At 37.3% G+C, this 26,780-nt stretch overlaps 1 protein-coding gene across 1 annotated transcript in view; it reads right to left on the bottom strand.

Moving 5' to 3' along the window:
• Tenm1 (teneurin transmembrane protein 1) overlaps positions 1-26,780 on the bottom strand; it is a 784,432-nt gene that overhangs the window by 330,600 nt on the left and 427,052 nt on the right. The window contains exon 6 of the mRNA XM_075956580.1: positions 10,039-10,279. Coding sequence (XP_075812695.1) covers positions 10,039-10,279 — 241 coding nt within the window. The remainder of the gene's footprint in view (positions 1-10,038; positions 10,280-26,780) is intronic.

Below are 26,780 nucleotides of genomic sequence, written 5' to 3'. Positions count from 1 at the left end.
AGAGACACAAAAGAACATAGTTAAGAGAAACAATAATACTGAAAATTTTCCCTTAAAGGAGAAGCTGCATAAACAGTTTGAGAAACCGAAGGAAATGTCTCAGTGCTTTGAAGGCTGTGGGTAGCTTTTTGATGTCTCTACAGAAATAAGGACTGATTGATCAGATATTAAAATCTGGTGGGCCACATATACTCAAAGAATGTGTGAACAGGATTGATCAACATGCAGAAAGGAAAGCAAAAAGGGGGTATTTTGAAAAGCTAGAGAAAACTAAAAGCAGAGTGCAAACCACATATGAATTCTAAAATAAGCCTTGTCACAGTTGATGTGAGTGCTAGAAACCTATTTTTAATATGAGAAAACTGAGGTTTAGAATTCCACAATGTGCCCTCAGCCTACTACGAAAAAATGAAATTCAACACCAGATTTAGTGGTTCTACAGTCTACTCTTGAAGGCTTTTATCAGAATGGCAAAGGGTCAAAGCCACATGATGACACTGATACGGAGGTTAATTTGACAGGACGTAATTGGCTGTGTACAGAAGAAACGAATCAACAAGGACTCTGTAGTCTACAGAATACTTATATATTGACACCATGATAAAGAAAGAAAATACAGCAGGGACTTCAGCCTAAAATTTCTTTCTTGTTCATAGCTTAAAAGGCATATTTTTGGGGTTCCATAATGTTTACCTTTTATCAGTATCAGAAGGAACACATTTTCCTACAATACTGACACCTTGGCCAAATAGGTCCAAATGGTTAAGAAGGGGAAGGTTTAATGATGGAGGAAGGTCATTGGTAATAAACAAACTGCCTTGGCCCATTTGATAGGCCATCCCTTAGGTGGGTGGAGTAAGCAGAACAGAATGCTGGGAGGAAGTGAGGTAAGACGCCTCAGACCCAGACTCGATAGCTCTCCTCTCTGGGGCAGATGCGATGAAGCTCCGACTCAGGATGGACATAGGCTAGAATCTTCCTGGTAAGAGCACCTTGGGGTGCTACACACATTATTAGAAATGGGCTAGTCCAGGTGTGAGAGTTAGCGGAGAAGAGGCTAGATATAATGGGCCAAGCAGTGTTTAAAAGAATACAGTTTCCGTATAATTATTTCAGGTGTAAAGCTAGCCGGGTGGCGGGACACAGCCCCGCCGTTCCTACTACAACAGTTTAAGGATAACTTAAATAGATGACTGATGAATGTACAGGTGTGTGAGTATGATGATTCCTTCTAGAATGCCTTTTCCTCCAGTTTTCACCAAATCTTGTGATATAACACAATTTTATGCTTTTTTTTCCTCACAGAAGCTTCGATTTTTCTTTTCTATCTACCACGTTGCTTCCTCAGCATCGCTATTCCCACCTTGGTTAGGTCTGCTTCTTCCAAGTATGTTGGCTTTGGGATTACATAGATATAACTATTTATTATGGAGTTGTTATTCATTTTGTTTTATTGTCACTATCACAGAAAGGAAGCAATGCATAGTCAAACATGTAGATACTAAACCTATATCTTGGATTAAAAACGTTACATAGACTGTTAGTTCCTACCTCTGTGGTGTTTATTAATTTCTTGATTTCTCAATTGGGGATAATATACTAAAAGTACCCCAAATACAGGTATTCATATAAGTATTAAAGCAATGCATGCATAAGGATCAAGAACAATACACGTGCAACAGTGCTACACTTTTTGCTAATATTGTTGTGGCTAATACTACAAGATAAGATTCGAGACTATAGGGATCCTTGGAGTAGTCACAGAGAACCAGGATCAGTAAGTGTTCAGTGAATACTCTGCAAGACATGCTCAGTAAGCCATAGACTCAGAGATATATGTGGATAGTTGACGTTTTAGAACAGATTGAAGCTAATGTGGCTTTCTGAACTGTAGTGACTCTGAACTTTTATCCTTGCTATCTTATTCCTGCCATGATCTTAAACTGAATTGAAAATGGTAATATTTATTTGATACTTTCTATGTTCTTGGGTCTGAGCAGATATTTTACATATATATTTTCATTCGGGTCTTAAGACAAACCCACAAGGTAAGGCCTGTGATTTCTCCATGCATCACTTAGAGAAACTGAAGCTGTTGAGTTTAGTAATATATCTAGGTCTGTGACAACATCAGTGTCTTAGTCTTGGATGTTGAATCACATATGCCTAAATACATCATTAAGTCTCTTTGATTTTGGTAGTGTGCCCATTCTTTGGTTTAAAAAGATAGGTCATCTATAAATATAGTACTGTCACTACCAATGGATGGGCTAGAAGCAGAGGTAAAAGGGTTGATAGCCAAGAAAGGAAAAGTTCATGGTAGGATACAAATCAGAGTATAGTGATTAGTTAGGGCATTATTTCTCTGAATGACAGAAGGCATGTAGTAATCCTAAAGTTGTTCTGGAGATTGATGACAAGGTAGCCTCACTAGGTCTCATAGGTTTGTGTCATAAAAACACAAAAAAGGAGTATGGCTCTAAGGATTGGAATACAGTGATGTTAGCATATATTTTATGCAAAAGCATGCCAGGAAAGGCAGTACAATAACATATGCGTTTACTTGGGTAGATTATGAGTGTAAGGAGGGAAACATTTTTAATTGGATGAAGAAAGAAATTGAAAAGGAATAAGAAGGAGAATTTGTCCTTGTGTTATTATTATTGGTGCTATTATTACTACTATTTATCAAATACTTCCTGGGTTCATGGCTGCTCTAAGAATATTGAAAATTTAATTTACTTAATTATCACAACACCCTCATGAACCTTATAAATAGGTTTTACTATCACCCTTATTGTACAGATGATAAGCCTGAAACATGGTGTTGATGAATAACATATACAAGGGCACATACCTTATATCTAGTGGATCAGAACATCTACAATGAGCCATTTGTCCAGATGAATAAAAATATGCTTGTTAACTTTCAATACCAACAGAGAAATGCCATAAGAGAAAAGTACAGTGAACAGAAGTAATTATAATTCTATGGTCACATATTAGTTGTATTATTTACCTAAACACAAATATATAGCAAACTCAACTTGTCTTCTTGGAGACTGCACATCCCAGAAGGTAGGGAAAATGAAATATAGTGAACCAACTAAAATACAGAGAAATTTTGGATTATAGGTGATAGCAAGCTTTTGAGGAAGAAATTATTTTTATCTTGGAGTTAATATGCATATTATAAAGCAAAAATCCTAGGCTTTAGGAAAACAGTTCTTTAAAGTGCAGTAGGTAGGGTTCATATCCTAAGACTCTTTAAATTGGAGATTTGTTAATGATAGGAACCTGTGTGTCTCCATTTAGTTTCAACCTGTGAAGGACATGTACCTAAATAAGGGCATGGGAACAAAAGATGCAAAGGTATAAGAATATATAATTAAAGTAATGTCAAGAATGCTCTTGTCCAAACTGCGTCTGAGACTCAAGAAAATACTAAGGATTTTAGCAAAGGTTGATTTTTAAAAATATGTGTAAAGTAAGAAGAACAAAGAGAAAGAGATATACAATTGTTATCAGAGTGAAAAGTTAGGGAATCTTTTCTTGATTTCTAGCACTCATTGCAAAAAAATATCTATGCACTATATATGGCAAACAAACATCAAGAAATATATATTAAAGTGTAAGTTGGGCAAAGGTTCATTAAAAGTATGTGAGCCTGGCAAGACAGCTCAGTTAATAATGTGCTTGCTATTCAAATCCAAGGACCAAAATCCCATCTCCAGTACTCATGTTTAACAGAAAGCCAGCTATTTGCAATTGATAGCTGCTAGAAGAACAAAATTCAATTTTCTTTGGTAGACGGACACTGGTGATAACAACCATACTCATGCGCAAACTTCATGCTCAAGAGTAGTTGGCCAATATAAAAGAGAATCCATGGTTTCTTGTGTACTGTTCTTGTTGATCTGTTTTGTTTTGTTTTTTTATATTATGAGAAAGCATGAAGTTGGGTGGGGGTATGAGAGGACTTTGGAGAGGAGAAGGAATATGATCAAAATATAGTCTATGAAAATTTAATAAACAGACAAAATAAAAGCCAAGCAACTTGGTGTGCACTTGTTACCCAAGTTCTGGGAAGGCAGAAACAGGCAGATTCCCAGTGTGTGCTGGTCAGTTAGACTAAGTATATTGACAAACTCCAGGCCAATGAAGAACCTGTTTTATAAAACAAGGTAGATGGTACCTGATAAATGATGTCTGAGTTTGACTTCTGGCATGTGCATCTCTCTCTCTCTCTCTCTCTCTCTCTCTCTCTCTCTCTCTCTCTCTCTCTCTCTCTCTCTCACACACACACACACACACACACACACACACAAGCTTATACATATACAAAGATTGTGGTACTAATAGGGTAGATTCTAAGAGATTTCTTGCTCAGCTCTGCTGTAGGAATTCTTACAGCCAGTAGCCTTTAAGCTACCTTCCCACTTGGGCGTGGCCTCTTATACTATATATGTCGATGTAAAGCACATGTTTGTCCTCTCTTTTGGCAGCGGGATTTGGTTTCTGTTCCCCGTTTGAGTAGAGGAGTGTGATCTGTGATTCTGCCCCTAAATAAACAACCCTTTATTATACTCAATTCTGAGCTAGTATGGGATTTCTTTTTAGCATCAGTCTTCATTTGGAGCCTCATGTTGGATGCCATTTTGCTGTAGGGAGGCTGCTTGTTGGTTCCTGGCTGCTCAGCCCCAAAATAACCACACAGAAACTGTATCAATAAAATCACTGCTTGGCCCATTAGCTGTAGTTTCTTACTGGCTAACTCTTACATATTAATTTAACCCATTTCAATTAACCTGTGTATTGCCACAAGGCTGTGGCTTATCGGGAATAGTTTCGTTTGTCTGTCTCCAGCAGGGCTACATGGCTTCTCCTGACTCTGCCTTCTTTCTCCCAGTATTCAGTTTAGTTTCCTCCACCTAGCTCTGTTCTTTTGCCTTATCACAGGCCAAGACAGTTTATTTAATAACCAATGGTATTCACAGCATACAGAGGGGAATCCCACATCACAGCTCTGGATACAAGATATCACAGTATATCTATTACCCTTTACTGGAGCCTATATGGAGGAAATAAGAATGGTATGGGTTGATGGAAAAAGAATGAGAAGCAAAGATCTTCCTTTCTGGGAGCATATGAAAATAATAGGCCCCTAGTATAAAACCAGGGAACAGAAAAATGTTGTAATCCGTCAGTTAAATGCTTATTATGAGATATTTTGTAAAGTTTGAATTTTAGAAAACAACGAATGATTCTGTATGTAACTTGGTTAAGGTAAAATTAATTTCAGACTGTCTAACATATTTTAACCATATGAACAGCCAGCATAGACACAAGCTGTAAAAATAGAAGGTCCTATACTTTGAAAGACCCTGAGAAACTTGTAACTTCCTGATTTGACAGATGCTGTCCAAAGATGCTGTTTCAGATAAGACTGTCTGCTTTGTACTTCGCTTTTTACTCTGGACATTTAATGGGGGAGTGAAAAAGAACTAGGGCTCTGATGCTTGCCAACTGACTTATGTAGTCAATATGATATAAATAAAAAGAATCTTTCTGGCTGAAGGAGAGAGGGAGAGAGAGAGAGAGAGACAGACAGACAGAGACAGAGACAGAGCCGCCGAACCCTCATATGTACATTTGTCCCTATTTTCCCCCACCAATCCACACCTCCTTTTTGGTACCTGAACCTCACTGAAGCTGGACATTGGCATCTGAGTGTTCTAAATATGTTAATATTTTATCCCAGAGGAGAGCTAATTTCTGTGAATTGTATTCTATGGCCATTCCAGAGACTGTGGCATAGAAGAAAGGTGGCAGACAACTAGAGATCCCAAACATAAACTTAAGTTTTGAAAATGGACAGGGCACAGTAAAAATCATCATGAGATTAAGGTAGAGCAAACTATTAAAATAAGTTTGAGCATTTAATAACAAAAGTAAGAATAGAAACTGTGAGAAGAAAGTATAAAGCACCTAAAAGAATTCATGTTAGGCAAATACTACTTTATTTGAGCAGTTATCAGATTGATAGATCAGAAAAAAATGTAGGCACACTGTATCAATCAGCAAGCCATCTGACAAGATCCCATGCATGATATGGCTCTAAATAATATGCAGAAATGTGGGTTGTATGTTAGTACTACTGTGCTGTCTGATAGCAGAAGTAGCCTTGCAGAGAGGTTTTCAGTGGTATGCCAGAGAGCTCTGACCGTATTCTGGCTCTATATACATTTTATCAGTGACTTATGTGAAAATGACAATGAATATCTCACCGTCTTGCAGATTTATATTAGCATGACAGCAAAATATCTACTTTGCGTGGTAGAATTAGGATTCTGTTACAACTTCGTATTCCATCAGGATGAAATCAAATTATGACAGTTCAAGGGTCTAAATCTAGTCTAGCAATGCCACACTTTTCAAATGTATAATTTAAGAGGTTTCAATTATAGAGTATATAAAATATGGCCTAGTCTTAGACTTTATTAAAAAAGACTTAGAGCCATAGTTACTAGTGTTGTTAACATGTATCAACAGTGTCATATATCCATCAAACTTGGAGTAGAACGTATCGGCCAAAATCATAGTAAAATAAGGGAGATAAATGATTGTTGGCCATAGCATATATCCCTGGATATGTGAGTCTAGGTGACTGTTAAGAATCCTATATAAGGGCCATCCGGTAGGCGCCCAGGTCTTTCCTACCAAGCAGTCTTAGGAGGAATTAAGAGAAAGACTGTCAAATGTCAGGTTGGTGTCCAAAAATTTTTAATCTTTTAACCACATAGATTTCTTCTTGGCCCTGGACTCAGTGGAATGAGAGAACGACTGGTATGGTTTGCTTAAAAGCTTAAACTGTAGTACATAAGAGATGAAGTAAGCTAATCAAATTCCCCTTTACAGGCTTTGGAACCTAGTGCCAAAATGAAATGAAGCAGTTAGCAAAGGTGTAAGCAGATACTGTGGTAAACAAAAGAAACATTGAGTCATTGGCAAGAACAAGCTATTGGACAAAGAATGGAGTAACAACATATAACATTTCCCTGTCTTTTAACGTTCAAAATCTATGTCTATAAACTTTGACTTTTCTTTGGGTCTTGACTAGAGTTTCTTGAGTTTTCAGGGACTAAGATTAATTGAAAATGTGTGCTTTTCAGGGAAACCTGATGGATCTCTGCGACTTGAAGCCAAAAGGAGCTGGTAAGACTTGAGCTACACTGAGCTTTAGACTACATTCCTAGAGCAGTTTGGGCAAAGTGGGGTGTGCTTTAAAGAAAGTTATCAAGAATGGAGGTTGAAATCCAGAAATGTGAGGAATATGGGAAGTAATTGGGGACTCACTTAGCTTAACATATCATAGTCATAAATAATGAGAAGTGACAGAGGGGTCTTTATTTGGTGAGCCTCTAAACTTAGGGGATAATTAAGGGCATAATAGAAGTAGCAGATTTGGGTTCAATAGGAATCTTCAAGTAGTTGTTTGAGGTAGAATAAAATATTTCAGTTATTAGTCAATGTCCTTACTGGAGATATATAAAAAGACACAGGTGACCACTTAGTAGAGATAATAATGTCACCTTTCAATGTACAAAGTGTTTCACAATGCACAAGGCATTTTATATTATACTAGTTTGTTCTTTTTAACACATGAGCATGATAGGCAGTTTTGGGAACATCCTTGGGATGGAAGACAGGACCTAAGTGCTTGCTCTTAAGTCTGGAAGACATTTTGTACTTAATTTTCCAAATGAGGAAGCTAAGGCTCTAAGAGGTCCTATTATTTAGTTTGTCCATAAGTTACTATGCACTCATTCTTACTTTTTATTGACTAAGTATGAAATAGATATTTTCAAGGATAAATTTGAAAAGTTCTAGTTAATCAGGCCAATAAGGCTTGTAGGTATTTTCAATTTGAGTTTTCTGATGCTGAATATATTTTCAAATGGGCTAAAAAGGCTCTCTCCGCAGTCTCACATGAAAACTTATGTTTGTCTCTACATCGTAGGAAGCTGAGACCAATTAATACATTCCTTGCACAGATACAGAAGGTCCGTGGGTGCAATTTGTACAAACATGCCTAGATGTACATTTCAAATAAGAATAGTTTTCTCTAAATTTGCCTGATCCTATCTCCATCCTCCTTCCAGATTTCCTGTTATTTGTCTTCCTAGAAGAAGGGACTGTGTTTGCTTGACAGAACAGCTAGTTATCCACACTGTTTCCTTAGCCCCACAGACTAGTTAAAAGAAAAATGAGGGAGTAACCTCTCTTTCAAAACTATGAATATTTACATTTTCTTCAATTTCTTTAATTTATTATTTTTATTTTAGGTTTATGAGTGTTTTACCTTACATGTATGTCTATGTACTATGTGCATGTCTGGTGCCCAATGAGAGGAAAAGATGGTGTCAGATCTCCAGGGGCTAGAGTTAGATGATTGTGGGAAGTCATGTAGGTGTTAGGAGTTAAACTGAGGTCTACTGGAAGAATAGCCTGGAAGATTAGCTCTTAAATGTTCAGCTATCACTCCTGCCCCTGTAGATTTCCATTATTCATTGCTTCTCTCATTTTATAGACTTCCTCCCTCCAATTATAATGAAAGAAGAAGAAGAACAAGAGGTATGGGGATAAGGAAAGGAATGGGAATGGAAAATAGGGCTGATTTTTTATCAAAATACATTATATGCCTGTATGAAATTTTCAATAAAAAAGAACAATGCACAAACCTTATCATTAGTACTATTCTGAATGTGCTGTCTTCACCACAGATCCTGACTGCTATTGTTGCATGTCCCATTGGAAGGGATCAGAAAAAAAGGGGGCTTACAAACCTTTTTAATCCAGTATATGATAAATGATACAGTTTTCTGGATTTGGGCCACAGCACTTTCAGTGGAAGTAGTGATACTCGCTGATGCCCTCTAATTTAATATGCTACTAGAAAGGAAAGCCTCATAATGTGAGTTTATTAGTCACTCCCTTTCAGTTACGATTCCCAGAGGATATTGGAATACAAGTTCATGCCAGACATTGTTTATTGACTGATATATTCTGAACATTGTTTATATAAATTTGTCTTTCTAAAATGATTAAGACATAGAGAAGTCAGCAGGAACTCCTGAAATTTGACAACAGAGTGCTCTCTCTGCTTTACTAGTTTATGTTTTGATATGTTAACAGAAAGTAACATTTGGGTGGTGATGAAGATTGAATTCAGGGTCTGATGAACTCTAGGCAAGTGCTCCATCCCTGAGATTTACTATCATCTCAAAAAAACTGTAATTTTAAAAGAAAGGATGATGGGAAATAGTGAGTGATTTCTCAATTAATCCTATCTAGTGCTGATTATTTCATAGTCTAAAGACCTAGAATGGTAGAGAAATAGAACTTTATTCACAATAAAAACTTATGTGTGAATTCAGAAACCCAAATGTGTGACATGACAGAAAAACAGTCCTTCAAAATGTCATGCTACTTGAATACAGTTTTCAAGGTACATATGCAGTTTCCCTTCATAAGGCAAATCTTTTCTGAACTAGTAGAAGGTACTTTACTTTTCAAGTGATTTTATAATAAATAACATGGCAATGGCCACTATTCCTCCAACTGTTTTCTTTCCTTCCTCCCTTCCTTCCTTCCCTCTCTCTTCTCTCCTCTCTCCCTCCCTCCCTTCCTCCCCCTCTCTCCTTTCTTGAAATACACCACAATTGATTTTCATATTGAGGCTATAGTGACAACTCAGATCATTGCTTCCTTTTATTTTTGGCAGTATCTGAAAATGAGGTATTTATATATCTGTTATTTCATGTTGACTCATACATGTGCTTTGTTCCATGTCTGTGAGTGTGCCTGAATCACTGTTTCCTGTCTGCCTGGGATGAGATCTGCCCTTTTACTGATGCACCTGATTGTGTATAGTGGTTCATATTTGTGTTTTTCCGCAGACAACCATGGTGAAAGGAGTTCCTACTATTAGGAACTGTCAATATTCAAGTTTAGTGTCATCAGTAATAGCTTAAGTACCTGGTCTCCAGCGGTATGTTGCTGTTCAAGACCCAGCTGTTATGCAGATGAACTGAATCCTGTGTGCTGGTTGGAGGAGCAGGAGCAGCTGGGCTTGGCTGACTGCGGGTAGTCATTGATCTTCTTTGAAGAGAGTCCACTGTGGGAGGCGGCTTCCTGGCACAGGTGCAGGCGTGTGGAGGAGGTGGTGGTGGTGGGAGGGGTCTGAAGGTGAACTGGTTGTGCGGGCTGCTTTGCATGTCTAAAAGGGAGAGAAGAAAAAAAGCAAATAAAGACTTACTCTCCTACTTTGAGAACACAGCATGGCAGACTTACTAGGATTTCAGATAATATAACCTGTGAGGAGAGGGGAAGGAATTTGAAGTTCAGTCTATCTGTAAAAAAAAAAGTCACTTAACTTACAAAAGCACGTGCAGCAAGCTTATGAAATGTAAAACATTCACGGTTGCATTTACATGTAAATTCTTCAGGAATATACCAGCTAAAAGTAATGAATCTGCCTCACACAATTTGTCAAAGTTTTTGCTACTGAACAAATAAATCATCAACGAGATATAAGACTACAGAACAGAAGTGAGCTGATTTCCATCAGTTGCAAAATAACATCTCACTTCAGAAAATACCAGTGAGAGGCACAAATTCATTGCGAGGAAAATCATTCAGCACTTCAAATAAAAATATAAGGCCACCTTCTGACTTACCTCAGGAAAGGATGCTAGCCTGCCTACACAGAAGTAAATCCATACTTCAGAAAAATAGCTCACAAGTGTGTAACTCAACTGCATGAAACTAATCTCTACACCAGTCCAACACCACAGAGTGCTGCTTGTAAAAGGCAGGCTAAGAGGACATTGTTCTGGTTACTCTAAGCATTTCCACAGCCATGCAGAGCAAAGTCTGCACACCTTGCCTTTTTTCCACATCATTTTAGGATTCCTGCCAAGTTAACAGTAGGTTAGGCAACAGTGGGGAAACTTTTTCCTGCTTGTTTGCACAGGGGGCAAATAGGGACAGCAGTCCTCAGACTCCCGATGTTGCTATTGTTGGGTCTTTTTCCACTGCTGTACTCCCAGGCACATATCAAAACAGTTAGTTAGGATCTGGCCCAGGAGAAATACCCCAATTAAGGCCTTTTGAAAAGAAATCACTATTGTTGCAGATAGCCACCTCTCTTCCACAGAAGAAGCATAATAGGCATCAAGTGATTGCTTGTAACACCAGCACGTTCTGGGTAAACTTTGTAGACGGCACGGCTTTGTCCCACCTCCCCAATGACAGAGTTGGAAAGCAGAAAAATGCCAGAGGCTTTCAATGTCTAACAGAGGGCTCAGCTGGTGTGTTCTGAGGCCCACTTTGCAGTTAATGATCAGAGGGAAAAATTACTTCTTTCAGTCTTTTCATTTCAGACATGAATTTTAAAGATACTGGCTTGCTTTTCAAACAAAAAAACAAAACCACCACCACCAACAACAACAACAAAAAAACCACCAAAAAACATGACACTACTATCTCAGGAGCAAAGACCATGATAAATTATTGGCTGGATTTTTCTAGTACAGGTGGCTTCCCCTTTAAATAAACTCAATTTATAAAAGTATGAAAGACAAAAGACAGATTTTGTACAAAAGACAGATATGGTAAGGAATGGTAATTATTTTATTTACAGATTCTATTAGGTGTTCAGCTATCCTTATATATTTAAAACACTCTGTTAATTTCCTAAATCACCCCTGTACTCTATGTTTAGCCCAAATCCAATAACCCCTAAAATGTCATCAGTAGTATTTAACATTTGATTAATATTTTTAAATTTTGTATTCATACTCACATAGACAGAAATATGTTTTGCATTGTTTGAACCCAAGGAAGCATAAAGTTCTAAGACACAAAAGACCATTTTACAGATGGGAAATTTGTTTAGGAACCAAAGCAAACTGATAGTTTCACCATGAATAGAACTCGCATATGACTCTGCCAGTGCCTTAGTACAAATAATAAAATTTTCTCCTTCTTATGATTCTCAGGCACAGAATCTTCTGAATTTTCTGAATTTTCACCTATGTTTATGTGTCTGCTTCCTCTTAAACTAATGTAAATTCTAAAACACAAAATGGAAAGTAAAAGAGCATAGAATTTGGAAGAATGGCAAACTTGGCTTGGGGTTCAAATCTTTCATTCTGAAACTTGACCACAAATGTAGCCCAAATGTTTGAAAAGAATTTTGACATAAAGCCTGAGAAAGCTTAAAATAAAAGGGATTCTAGACAGACAAGAACAGAGTCAAGTGCAGATTCTTGGTAATTGTCTTTTCTTCAGTAGACTCTGTTTGCTGAAGGTAAGTAGAGGCATGGCTACATTAAAAGAGCTTCCTCACTCAGCTTTACCACAAAAAAACTTGCAGCTCTTTTAAGGGGTTCTGCCACAAAGCAATTAAATGGTGTTTATAAGCAGCAGCTGGCATCGGGCATTTTGGTTGTGGCGTGGATCTAGAAACTCTGCAGAGTAGTGGAAATAAGTATGGCTTCTGCCACCATGAAGCTAGACTCTCAAAGCTAAGGAATGGGGTGGAGCCAACTGCCAAAGCTGCAGCTTTAATCCTAGCCATATTGCTTAACAGATTAAAGACTCGTGTGGTCAGAAAAACATAGAGATGTACAATTAAGACAGATTCAGAGAAAACCTCTAAATGATTTACAGTGTGTTTTAAAATATACATAGGCTTGGGAAAGAAAAGAAAAAGGATAGAGAAAGTACTTAGAAAAGAAATAGAGTACTCAGGCATGGTGATGCATGTCTTTAATCCCAGTACTTGGGAGACAGAGGCAGGCAGATCTGTGTGAGTTAAAGGCCAGCCTGTTCTACAAAGTAAGATATATGAGAATCAAAGATACACAGAGAAACCCTGTCTCAAAAAAACCAAAATTTAAAAAAATACAAATAAAAGAAATAGAGTATATAAAAAGGCACATAAAGATGGAAAATATACAGAGAATCTGGATATTGTATGATATTGTTGTCTTGGAATTGTTTGACTGCTGAGGAAGGAGCAACAGCTACTAAAAGACATTTGATTATAAATGCTACAGGATTAATTCAACCTATAAATTTTGAACATGCATTGACTTCAACATTTAAGACAAAAGATATGCTACTTTGGATAAGAGGATTCACTTTTGTTTTCACAGGAAATGAGATGCTGTAGATTCATTTCAGATTAAGGAAAATAAGGTTTGATCAAGGAAGACTCTCTGTAAAACCCCAATAGGAGTGGATAGCCCAGATTACTCTATGTTTCAGAGCACCTCTGTTGCAGTTTCCTCTGAGATTTACATCCAGAATAGTCTCAAGATTGATGGCTGAGATTATCCAGCCTCACAAAATACTCCAGTCAGGATTCAGCCATAATCCTAAATTTTTTGAGTCCCCATAGTATTATCAGTGTCTCCAATCAGCAGGAAGTAGCCCAGAAAACTATGCCCACATTCCTAAAACATGATTATGGATGTTTCTCTTTGTTTAGCATGTTGGTTACAAGTTGTTATAGAAATGGACAAGAAAAAAACTAAACAAAGGAGACTAGATTCAGGGTTCCTTTTTAAAAAGTAAAAAGGAGGAAATGTTGTGGGATAATGTTTTTGTGCACTGTAAAGATCTGTTACTCATGTAGGTTTAATCAAACACTGATTGGCTAGTAGCCAGGCAGGTACCATAGGCAAGGCAACCAGACTAGGGGAAGTTTTGGAAGAGGAAAGGCAGAGATAAAGTCACAACCCATATACAGAGGAAGCAAGATGAGAATGCCTCAGTGATAAAAGGTACCAAGCCATGTGTCTAAACATAAACAAGAATTATGGGTTAATTTAAGTTGTAAGAGCTAGTTAATAATATTCCTGAGCTAATATGCCAAACAGTTTATAGTTTATAAGCCTCTGTGTCTTTCTTTAGAACTGAATGGCATGGGACTGGGTAGGACAGAAACTTCCATCTACAGTGAAGTGTCATTTTCTGCTTCTTTTATATGTCATAAAGTGTTTAGTACAGTTCTGTTATAAAGCGAGGTCCCAAAGATTTGCTTGATAGAAATGATTTTGATTCATTCATTGGACACAAAGAATTTCCTTGAGTGTTTTCTTTGGGTATCATTCTGATGCCTCTACTGAATATCTAGTTGGTTGTTCATAGATAGACATGTTTCTTCCTTGAAAGTATTTTTTTAAGACTCTGGGGAAGAACAATACTATCTGAAAAGAGGCATTTTAAATAATGCTCCCACAATATGTCAATAGTAATATTGACATGGCATAGATTTGGCATCCAAAATTACCTGTAAGAAAGTATTTAATGATGTAAAGAAAAGAGAATTCATGGTGGTTTTCCATAGTCAGAGAAAGATCTATTTTAGAGCTCTGATGTGGGAATTCCTTCTGTATGCTGTGATTACCATTAATGAATAAAGAACTGCTTTGAGCCCATAGCAGAGTAGGGCAGGGTGGAGCAGAGTTAGGTGGAGAATACTAGACTGAATGCTGGGAGAAAAGAGGGAGGAGTCAGAGAAAAGCCATGGAGCCACCAGAGACAGACACTGGGAACATTACCCAGTAAGCCACAGCCACATGGTGATATACAGATTAATTGAAATGGGTTAAATTAATATAAGAGTTAGCCAACAAGAAGCTAGAGCTAATGGGTCAAGCCGTGATTTAATTAATACAATTTCTGTGTGATTATTTCGGGGATGAGCAGCCAGAACCAATAAGTGGCTTCCTCCTACAGAGCTCATGACTAGAACACCTCCAAACAGACACATGATATCCACTAGCCTACAACACAGCTATCTATTTTTTAAAAGTTATTCAAAATAAAGCTATCATCCAGTAGTATTGTTAAAAGGAAAATCACTCATAATCATTTAGTTTTATTGTTTGCAGAATTTCCTTCAAATGCTTATAAATAGCATATTATGAATAGTGATGAAACCATATTTAATTAAAAATGCAATAATGATATAATACCTCTGCTGTAGGTAGAATTGCAAAGTAAATCACCTTTAAAATATATGTATATGTTGATATATGTATATACACTTACAATTAAATATGCATATTTTAGTGATATACATATGTACATTAATCAATTTTACTATTTATTTTTATTCTAGTATTTCATATGCAGAGACTTTCTAATGTTAATATTTTTAAATGTTTTCACAGTATTGAAATGTTGTTCTTGGTAGACTGTATGCAAGCCTTAACCCTTAAGAAATGCAAATGATCTCAGATTTGTTCGTCTTCTTTTCTTTTATCTAAGGAAAAAGACAGGGAATGCACTTGTTCCCTCCAAATGAAGCAATTTAATCCTTGGGCTCTGTGAAATGGGATTTCCCAACATTAAACAGTAATGAAAAATACATTAGTGTTCATTGTCATGAGCGCTAGAGCACTAATTCCAGTAGCTTTGGAGTCTCATGCACTCACTTTCAAATGCTTTTGGTAGTCCAGTGTTCAAGAAAAAGATGCAAAGTGGGTGATAGGGTGGAGAGATGGTTACACAAATATCAATATCCAGACATACTTCTAAAGCTTTTCTGAAAGTAAAGTAAGTTTTTGGATGGCAAGGTCTAATTCATATAATATACTTAGAAATGAACCAATTTCAGTTCTAAGGTCCCAAAATAACTTGGTAAAATAATCTCTCAGTGGGGAAATTTCTTCAAGCTGTAGATCTAAGGTATTTTAGTTGTGGCAGAGTTGTTGGTAGGAGTATATGCTGTAAAAGCAGCACTTACTTTTTCTCCAAAAGGTGAGAAAGAAGGCAGCATGCATCTTCCCCTACCCATTTTGCAGACAATGTTTAATATGAATCATTGCTAGATAAAACTTTCAGCAGAAATTACAGTATGTCTACTTGGATGTATTGTTTCTCACATTTCATTAGTATATGCAGTGAGTTCTGCTACAAGGTATTATATTCATTTCTAAAATTCATGATACTATGAAAATTACATATGTGAGAAAATATGAAAAATTATGTTGGAGAATGTGATGGCTAGTGACAATTATCAGCTTGACAAGTTCTAGAATTGTGGAAAAGACAAGCCAGTGGATAACTGTACGGAGTTATCTACATTAGTTATTAAGTGAAGAACCACCCAACTATAGGTGGCACCATTTCCTAGACTGAGACTATGTATTTAATGAAAAGGTAGAAGGGAGTTGTGCTAAATTATATATTTTTCTATAATTCCTGTCAGTAGAAGCAACATGCCAAGCCACTTTCTACTTGTACTGCTATGCCTTCCTTGTCATGTTAAGAGTCTGTATCCTCGGACCTATAAGACAGAATAATCCTTTCCTAAGTTGTTTCTGTCCTGTATTTTGTCATGTTAAACAGAAGAACTAGTACTCAGTGCAATACCCCCCCCAAGAGAAAAACTAGTGACATATTAAAGAAGGTGCTTAGTAAGAGTGATAGTATAGTTTTTAAATCATTTATTTATTTTTATTTTATGTGCCATGGTGTTTTGCCAGCATGTATGTCTGTATGAGGGTGTCAGATCATGAGTAACAGACAGTTGTGAGCTGATATGTGGATGCTGGGCATTCAACCAGGTCCTCGTGAAGAACAATCATTTCTCTCTACCTTTTTATAATTCAAATACACAATGCCAAACAAAGTGTGACATTTTGCTTTCAAAAATATTTGAAATCTGCTTTTGAAAATGGGCATTGGAAGGTTGTAAAGAATGCGACATTAGAAAATATTAGGAGGATTATTTGACTAGGACAGTATTTCTAATGCCAGGTGTGCATAGACAAAGTTCCTAACACACATGGTGAGTTGGTGTGTGAAATCATATGTCCATCTTGTGTACTTTTATGTGATATTCAGCTGTATGCACTATTGTTCATTCATCTAGTGCTTGATACCAAAAGGTGGGAAACAAAAATTTTGTCATCCATTTAAACTATTTTAAAGCCTCCAATAACAAGGGAACAAATTAATATTTTCAAAACAAATGTAACATTATTAACTATACATGAAAAATAACTTTCTTCTGTTGTTAAAATAAATATTACCAGCATTAAAATTATGTCAACTATACTGCTGGTCTTGAAAAATTTAACCAAAGTGGAAACATGATCATTTTTTAAAAATATTTCTATTTCAAACTGATCACTCTTTACTTTAGTAATACTGTGATAATGATCTCTCAGATATGTTTTTACCCAAATATATCGTGCTGTGTATGTTGGAAAAGGGGATAGATAAATTCCTATAATTTTAGAGAATGTCACAATGAGTCAGAAACTGTATTTCTATTTCCTGGGCCGAGTCTATGTTTCAAGGGGTAGTTACACAATCTGCAATGCTGAAAAAAATTTATAAAGAATTTATAAAGAATACTACAAATGGCGCCCGACGTGATGGACTAAACCCACTTAAAAAACCTGAGAAGGCTTAAAAATAAGGAAGAGAGCATTTAACACAGATTTTTGCTGTTTGTTGGTGGCGTGCTGTAGAGAGATTTCCTGATTCGGCAACAGCAGCAGAAAAAACGCTGTGTCATTTTAAAGCACAGCTTCTTGGGGCTGTGCCGCCAGTGCAAACTCTGGCTTTATGTTTGTGTTCCCGCTTGGGATCGGAAGGAGAGTGCTCTGATACCATGACGATGACTCAGAGCTCCCCGCCTGCACCTGGGCAGACGGCCGAATCAGGCTTAGGCAGGCGGAAGAGCATGGCGGATTCCTGCCGCCATACAGAGACGTGTTTTCAGACTGCGCAGTGCTCTGCGTGTCAGATTTGGATGTTACTTGGATGAAAAGAATTTCTGTGCTGCACGCTCAGTCTCAGAATTAAAGTGCTGAGTGCCGCTCCTACCTGGTGATGGAGCTAGCACAAAATGGTTCGTCCTCCATTTTGAAATTTTCCTGACTCAGCTTTAGCTGCAAAACCCTGCAGCTCATTAAGAGGTCCTGTCGCGAAACACTTAAACGGTGTTGACGAAAAGCTGAACACATGCTTTTCGGTTTTTAGCCGTAGCAGGAAAAAAGCTGCGCCATTTAAAAATGCCGGCTTTCTGGGCCATCCTGCCAGGGCAAACTCTGACTGTTTGAGGCAGGAGGGCCGGCTACAGAGAGAGGACTTGAGTGTTGTCTGTTGTAGCTCGCTGGCTGGCAGGGACCTTGCAGCCAATACCTCAGCCATGAGGCTGGAAAGCTAAGGAATGGACTGGATCTAGCTGGCAAAGCCACGCCTTTAGTCCTACTGATATTGCTTGGAAAATTAAAGGCTCTTGTGGTCAGAAAAAGAGAGATATGCAGTAAAGAGAGATTCAAAGACAATGAAAATTTCTAAATGGTTTACTGTGTGTTAAAAATATATGCAGACTAAAAGTTAAAATTCTTAAAGTAAACCTCTGTGACTTCAAGGTGTGGTAGCACACGCCTTTAATCCCAGTGCCTAGAAGGCAGAGACAAACAGATCTCTGTGAGTTCAAGGTGTAGTAGTGCACGCCTTTAATCCCAATGCCTGGGAGGCAGAGACAGGCGGATCTCCGAGAGTTCAAAGACAGCCTGGTCTACAGATGTACGCTCAAAAAGCAAAAAGTTAACGTAGGAATGTCACAGCTTAGATTCTTAAGCGCCTAGTGATTTAAAGGCGCAAATCAAAAGTGCTCCTGGATAGTAAAAAATTGTAGATTCACAATAGGACAGATTCAGACCACTAAATGAGTCACACTGTTGGATGAATGTACGTAGGCTTGGGAGAGAGAAGAAAAAGAATACAGAAAATAAAGTTAATGGTTTAAAAAGAAAAAAGTAAAAGTAAAGTCTTTAAAGAGACAGAGTACAGATAGTTATAGATATAAATAAAAATAAGCCGCGTAAAAATGAAAAATTCACAGAGAATCTGGATTATGTACATTGTGTTTTCTTTAAATTTTTTGACTGTGAAGGAGCTAAGTACAGAGATATATTTCATTATATGGGCTGCCAAGCTAAACCAGAATGGATATAAGGGTATTACGATTTCGAAATTTGGATCTAAGGACATGATGCTTTGGAAAGGAGTTTCTTGTTTTGTTTTCACAGAGGATGAGACCCTGTTCATTTCTTCAATCCCGATTTGGTATGATGGACCACGTCCTCCTGAAGGGTTGCTGTGAACATCTTCAGAAAATTGCTTTGCTCAACTGCCAACTGAGATGAAACTAGCACACAGGTTATACCATGAAAGACCTAATTAACGACGCCCCCATTCAGCAGGAAGCAGTTTGGAGAGAAAAAACTGCGCCCATGTTCCCAAATATAGTTTATAAATGTTCTTTTACATTTAAAGGGGGATATGATATAGACATGAATAATTTGCATTAGTATAGATTTTGCTTTATTGATAGAGATTTACGGTCAATTTTGTTATATGTATAAATGTTTCTGATGTAACTTTTACTTGATAACTGTTTTGTTATATGTAATTTTGCTATGTTAAGGTTAAAGCCTTCCTTTTTTTGTTTAAACAGAAAAAGGGGAAGTAATGTGGGAGTGTCATATATCAATCTGTGGATTTCATTGGTTAAGCAATAAAGAAACTGCTAGGCCCATTTGATAGGCCCACCCTTAGGTGGGAGGAGTAAACAGAACAGAACGCTGGGAGGAAGAGGAAGTGAGGTCAGACTCCACAGCTCTCTTCTCCGGAGCAGACGCAAGAGAGACGCCATGCTACCTGCTCCAGGGAAGACGCACGCTATGAAGCTCCGACCCAGGATGGACTTAGGCTAGAATCTTCCCGGTAAGCGCACCTAGGGGCGCTACACAGATGATTAGAAATGGGTTAAGTTAATATGTGAGAATTAGCCTAGAAGAGGCTAGATAGGAATGGGCCAAAGCAGTGTTTAAAAGAATAAAGTGTCCGTGTAATTATTTCGGGTAAAGCCAGGCAGGGCAGGCGGCTGGGGTGTTTGGGGACGCAGCCCCACCGCTCATATTACTACAGGTTTTTGTTTCAATTCTTTTTGTGGTAAAACATGACTCAAAGTGTTATAGTTTAAGCAAACATATTATCTTTTACTAAATGAGTTTTCATACATTTGACTGGGGAAAAACTAGTGAATTTCCTTAAGAGTTATTGGCCTATGCTCTAACAAATAGTACTATGCAATGAACAGTGTGTTTAAAATTGCCTTTGTAAGATCAGATAAAAATACTGAAATTTTGAAACAGGTAGACACCAAAGATTCTGAGTAATGGATTATTGACATGTTCATATTTAAAGTCTAACTACCTTGCTAAATTCTTTTGAGGCAGTATTGAAAAATTCCTATAAAAATTGTCATAATGTACATGTGCAAAGAACATCACTCCAAGGATTATTGCCATAATCACTTTTGTCAGGTCGCTCAAGACTAATTATAAGGCTTCTTGGTGTTGCTTTCTGAGCTGTTCTCTTAGGTTGGAAAGGAACTGAAAGGAAATGGACTTCAAGGAAGAGGAGGTTTATTATTAGTATTAACCATTGCTACTAATTCCAAATATATATGTCTAATTTATAGGATTAAATCATTTACTTATCACAATGAGTTGTTGTAACCTGTGAGGAGGTAGTTCATAAATTTGAATGTTAGGGCTATCTATTAACTTCATAGTGATCGCTAATCAACAAGTTAATCTTAAGTATATCTGCCAATGGACACTTGCGGTTTCAAACTTACAATATACTGTAAGACAATGGCACTGGGTTTTGATCCTACTGCATGTACTTGCTTTGTGGGAGCCTAGCCTGTTTGGATGCTCATCTTCTTAGACCTGGATGGAGGGGGGAGGACCTTGGACTTCCCACAGGGCAGGAAACCCTGACTGCTCTTTGGACTGGAGAGGGAGGGGGAAGGAGTGGAGGGAGGGGAAGAGGAATGGGGGGAGGGGAAGAGGAATGGGGGGAGGGGGAGATGAGTACGGGGAGGGGAAGAGGAATGGGAGGCGGAGAGGAGGCGGAAATTTTTTCATTAAAAAAAAAAGAAAGAGATTTACCAAAAAACATGCAAGCAAGTTAGGAAAATAAAGGGCAATTTAGGAAATTTCCATAAGTAGTATTATATACAATATCTTATCTTTTTATGAAAATGCTTGCTACTCCGTCCTTACTAATAAATAGAGTAAACTTGAAAAAAAAATTTACTGGTAGTGGATCAAAGATTGAAAAGATGAAAAATTTGTTTTTTTGAAGGAAAGAGAGTAAACAAGCATAGTTTATCCCTTCCCCAGATGGAAGAATAATTCTTTAATATAAATGCAACTATAATTTTGTCTTTATAAGTTAATTATTTTTATTTTATGTATATTGGTATCTCTCCTGGATGTACATCTGTGCACCATTTGTGTGCCTGGTGCCTACAGCAAAAAGAAGAGAGTGTCAGATCCTTTGGAACTGAAGTGACAGATGGTTGTGAGCAACCATGTGGCAATAGAAACTAAACATGGGTCCTCTGAAACAGGTCTTAACTGCCAAATTGTCTCTCCAGTCCCTGTTGTACCTATAGTTTTTAATAAAATTAGATTTGCCTGTTTAGTAAACCAATATTTGGGGAAGAAAAATAAAATGTATTTAAGAGCTGACCTATGACATGCCAAAGTGGATAAGTAGAATTCCAAGAGGCTTTAACTTAACAAATATAAAAAAGTAAACAAAACAACTAAAGAAAGCAACAGACCATAAATTTGAAAGAGCAGGTATGGAATCGTTCAGAGAGAGAAAAGAGAAGGGAGAAATATAATTGTATTATACTTTCAAAAATGCTAATATTTATTTATTTGTACGGGCATGTGTATAATGCAGAAGCATACAAGATCAGAAAGAGACAGGAGGAAGACAGAGAAGAGTTCACAATTGAGCAGATGACTGGAAAGGTGTCACAGAATCTCTCGGGATAGGCTACCAATAAATTACAATGAGTTCAATTCGGTTCTGGATTGGCAAACTCTCTATGCTCCCACAGCCCTCTGACACCATTGTAAAGCATATCTCTTTGAAGAGTATGGATGAGCCTTTCATTAAGCAATCAAGTAAGATAATATTTATTGCTAATTTTTGTTAGTTAGTTAGTTAGTTGTGTGGGGGTCTTTGTCAAAACCACCAGAAGCGAAGGTCAGTGTTGAAATACCTCCCATCATCTGAAATGATTATGTTGAAACTTGTATTTGTACTCTAGGCTTTCTTATGCTTACCTTCAAAGCAAGAGATCAACCTCCAGAAAGTCTAGTTTCTAAATCTCAATCAGCTCCTTTCCTGTTGTCTGACAGGCTTAACTAGAAAACGTCAGTAAAAACTCCACAAAGCAGCATGCCCACAGTTCAATTTTCCCTGCCTTTGCTGTGTTGTGCACTGGATTGCCTTTACATAGTGGAATTACCCAATCTTAAGCATAATAGTCAATATTTCTGCCTATAAGTGGCTTGTTAGCTAACTCAATCAACTCTCCAATTAAGATTAAGAGGAGGAAAGTAGGACTTTACAAACAAGAGAAAGGAGAGAGCTCTAGTAGTAAATGTTATGCTTAAATTACTGAAGCAATGAAATTACATAATTTTCTTGGTAGTAAAAATATAGACTATATCTTTGCTTATATTTTCAAACTAATTCGACAATTTAAAGATTTATTTTAGTTTGTATGTGTTTGTACGTATGCATGTGTGTGTGCGTGCATGTGTGTATGTGGAAATGTGTATATATCGAACAGGGTAAAACATTTCATATTGAAAGGTGTCTGATGTGGACCATAAGAGCCACAAGTACTCTTTTTGTTTGTTTGTTTGTTTTGTTTTGTTTTTCATTTCTTTTTACTGTAAAGAAAATATTTCCTAAAAATTTCATCAGAATGCTCTCTGGTATGTGACCATCCCAGACCAACAGTAGAAAATACAAATATATGAATAAATTGCCATAACTGGGTTAGACAAACATTGATTCTTTTTTGCCACTAAGCTATCTTTCCCAAGATCAAAAAACCCATCTGATATCTGAATAAAACAAAATTCTAGAAACACACAGGAAGTGAGAGAAGTGTTGTTCACTTAACTTTCTGTACTTGCCAAAGGGCACCCACCATTCTTACTTTCCCTGTGGGAACTGCTAGAAGACTTAGCTGCTGAGCCTTTGCACCATTTCTCCAAACTGGCAATTCTATATGCTTTTTAGACTTTTTCTTTTGTTTTTATTGTAATATTTCTTCCTTCCTTCCAAGCCTTCCTATTATTTTTCTCTTTCAAATTCATGCCATCCTTTTATTTTAACTGTTGTTACTTGCATATGTATAACTAAATATAATCTGCCCAGTCTACAAAATGTTACTTGTATGTATGCTTTCAGGGCTGACCATTTAGTGTCGGATAACCAATTGGCGTGCTTTTCCTGGAGAAGACTATTTCTCCAACTCACAGCACTCCTCAGTTTACTGTAGTTCTCTGTGTAGGGCTGAAGCCTCTTGGGGTTCCCTTATCTATTTCAGCATGTCTACTGGAGCCAAACTATGTGTTCTCATAAGAAATTATCCTTAGCCGGGCGGTGGTGGCGCACTCCTGTAATCCCAGCACTTGGGAGGCAGAGACAGGCGGATCTCTGTGAGTTCGAGGCCAGCCTGGTCTACCAAGGGAGTTCCAGGACAGGCTCCAAAGCTACAGAGAAACCCTGTCTCGAAAAACCAAAAAATAAAAAAAATGTATTTGATTTAAAAAAAAAGAAATTATCCTTAATGTAAGTAGAATTGTAAAGAACCATGATTTATTGTATAGTTTGGGATCTCAAATGTCTTTGTATATTAACATATGAAAATAACAATTAAAATAAGTGGTAGAGTGTTCTTAACAGAAATTCTATCATCCAGTATATACCATAAAACATGACATAGACAATTGTCATGTTTTACCTTATGATGACATTGATCCCTTGGATTCTACTTTTAGCTAGTGAAGTACACCATAAAGAAAATATAAAAGTTATCTCTGGGATTCCATCTTACATCTGTAAGAATGGCCAAGATGAAAAACACTAGTGACAAGTTCTGCTGGAGAAGATGTGGGGGTAAAGGAAACACTCCTGCATTGCAGGTGGGAGTGCAAACTGGTACAGCCCCTTTGGATGTAAGTATGTCGATTTCTTAAAAAATTAGAAAGCAACCTTACTCAAGACACAGCAATACCACTTTTGGGTATATACCCAAAGGATGCTCAATTGTACCACAAGGACATGTGCTCTACTATGTTCACAGCAGCATTGTCATAACCAGAACCTGGAAACAACTTAAATGCCCTTTTGACCAAAGAATGGATAAGGAAAATGTGGTACCTTTATACAACGAAGCAGAAAAAAAAAAAACATAAAAACAAGACATCTTGAAATTTGCAGGCAAATGGACAGAGTTAGAAAACATCATATTGAGTGGGGTAACCCAGACCCAGAAAGACAAATATTATATGTACTCACTCATAAGTGGCGTTTAGACACAAAGCAAAGAAAATCATCCTACAATTCACAATCCCAGAGAGCCTAGACGAAAACCCCAAGAGAGACATACATGGATCTAATCTACATGGGAAGTAGAAAAAGACAAGATCTTCTGAGTAAATTCAGAGCATGGTGACCACGGGAGAGGGTTGGAGGGGAGGGAAGAGGAAGGGAAACAGAGAAAAATGACTCAATAAAATAAAATAACAGCAAAAATTATCTCTGGATGTTTAATATTTACTTTACACTGAAGCTAAAGTTACATGTAGGTATATAAGTTATTTTCAATACTCAAGATCATTATTTATTGAAAAGCAATTAATGGAAAGTCCTGGATTACTTGTCAGTGAATCGCTTAATACATTAATAACAGATATTCTAGAATTTTATGGTTTTCATTTTCAGGGCTTCATTTATATTGCACTGTTATAAATGGTCATCTTATATTTGCTCAAAAAGCAATGCATAAAAATTACTGCACTGTTATTTGTTAAAATGGAATTTAAAACATTAAAGCACAAATCAAGAACTTTGGTTCTACTTTGCCTAACCCCAGAGTGTCAAATAAATACTGCAAAGGGAAGAAATGAATTCATGGTGCAGTTTTGTCTGTGGCTCCATCTTACTTTCCCTGTATGCCATTTCTAAACTTTTAAGAAAAACATTTTAAGCTATAATATGTTAATTAATGAGAGCATAGTGTATTAATAGTTGCAGAAAGAAAAACAACATAAGTTATCATAACAAAAAGATGAGCTTCAAGAATATTAACAAAATACAGAGACCAGGGAAGCCTAGAGAAGATTTTATTTTTACACAAACTCCTTAAAAGCTGAAAGCAAATATTCTGGTTATAAATATCATTCCCGATCATCCATGCTTGTCTCTTTGGTGAGAGAAGTATTCCTGTACTCTACAGTTATACCTTAAACGCAATTTTAGGGACAAAGGGAACCTGTTAGCAATAGTAAGCAGAGTTGTGTAGAGGAATTCAGGCATGGAATAGGCTTCCATTCTGCATAATTGGAACATAGGGCACTGTTATAACAATATACATAAGATCTTATTGGAAGGCCTTGCTACTCAGAGGTCACAGTCTATCAAGGCCTGGAAGCATTTTCCAAAGCTCTACAAAGTCCCTCTCCAGTGAGACTTCCTGCTCTCTACCTGCTTTTATCTGGAAAATGTCCCTGGGCCCAGGAGGACTGATCTTATCGAAACACTGTCTCTATGCCTATAAGCCAGATTTATCTTTAGCTGGACCTTTGGCACAGATCCCTGCTAAAGCCTCCCCTACTGAAAAATAACTAAGACTTATACTAGGAGCTTTGATATTGGAGCCTGCTGACATATATGAAGCCTTATGACAAGACCATGCCACTTAATGCAAATTAAGGTTTGACCCTAGGCTCTCCAATCCTATATATTTCCTATACTCTGGAATAAAGATTAGTGGATTCACCAAAGTCTCGGAGAGCTGTCTCCGTCATACCCACAAACTTACTGAGCCCAGTTCCTTGTTTCTGTTCTCTATACCCTGTAGACCAATGCAGCCAATTATCCCCAGTAAGAATCAGAGCCACAAGATCTGAAAGAATAATTTGCTTCACTGATTAACTGAAATACACACACAGAGACACAGACACAGATACAGACACACACTTACACTCCCCACTTAATGGGCAAGATTATTTTTATTCTGATTCTTGGAAAAATTATTTTATACCAGCATTTTGTGATTTCTCGTTAAAAGAGAGACCTGAAATTCGGAGATAATTTATGGATTTAAGAAGGATAAATGAGAATAAATTGAAGGAAACACCTCTAATACTGGAATTCTCAGCTACATTTGAATTTGACTTCTTGAGAAGGAAAGGGTTGGGTAGACTAGTGAAGGGACATAGGCAAAATACTGAACTTATAAACCATTTTAATAGCTGATTTTCTTATCCATATGTTCATATAATGATAAGATGATCTTACACACACAGTGGGCTTAATGAAGCCTTCATCTAGCAATTAATAGAAGCAGAGGCAGAGACCCAAAATGGAGCTCTGGACTAAGCTCCCAAAGTCCAGTCAAAGAGTGGGAGGAGTGAGAAGATGAACAAAGAGGTCAAGACCATGATGGGGATACCCACAGAAACAGCTTACTTGAACTAATGGAAGCACATCAACTTCAGCCAGACAGGGAAAAAACAGCATAGGATCAAACTAGGCTCTTAGAATGTGGGTGACATTTGTATGAC

The sequence above is a fragment of the Microtus pennsylvanicus genome, chromosome X, assembly GCF_037038515.1.
Source record: "Microtus pennsylvanicus isolate mMicPen1 chromosome X, mMicPen1.hap1, whole genome shotgun sequence".
NCBI classification, from domain to species: domain Eukaryota; kingdom Metazoa; phylum Chordata; class Mammalia; order Rodentia; family Cricetidae; genus Microtus; species Microtus pennsylvanicus.
The sequence above is the reverse complement of the archived record's forward strand: the minus strand, read 5'-3'. Positions and strand labels throughout refer to the sequence as shown.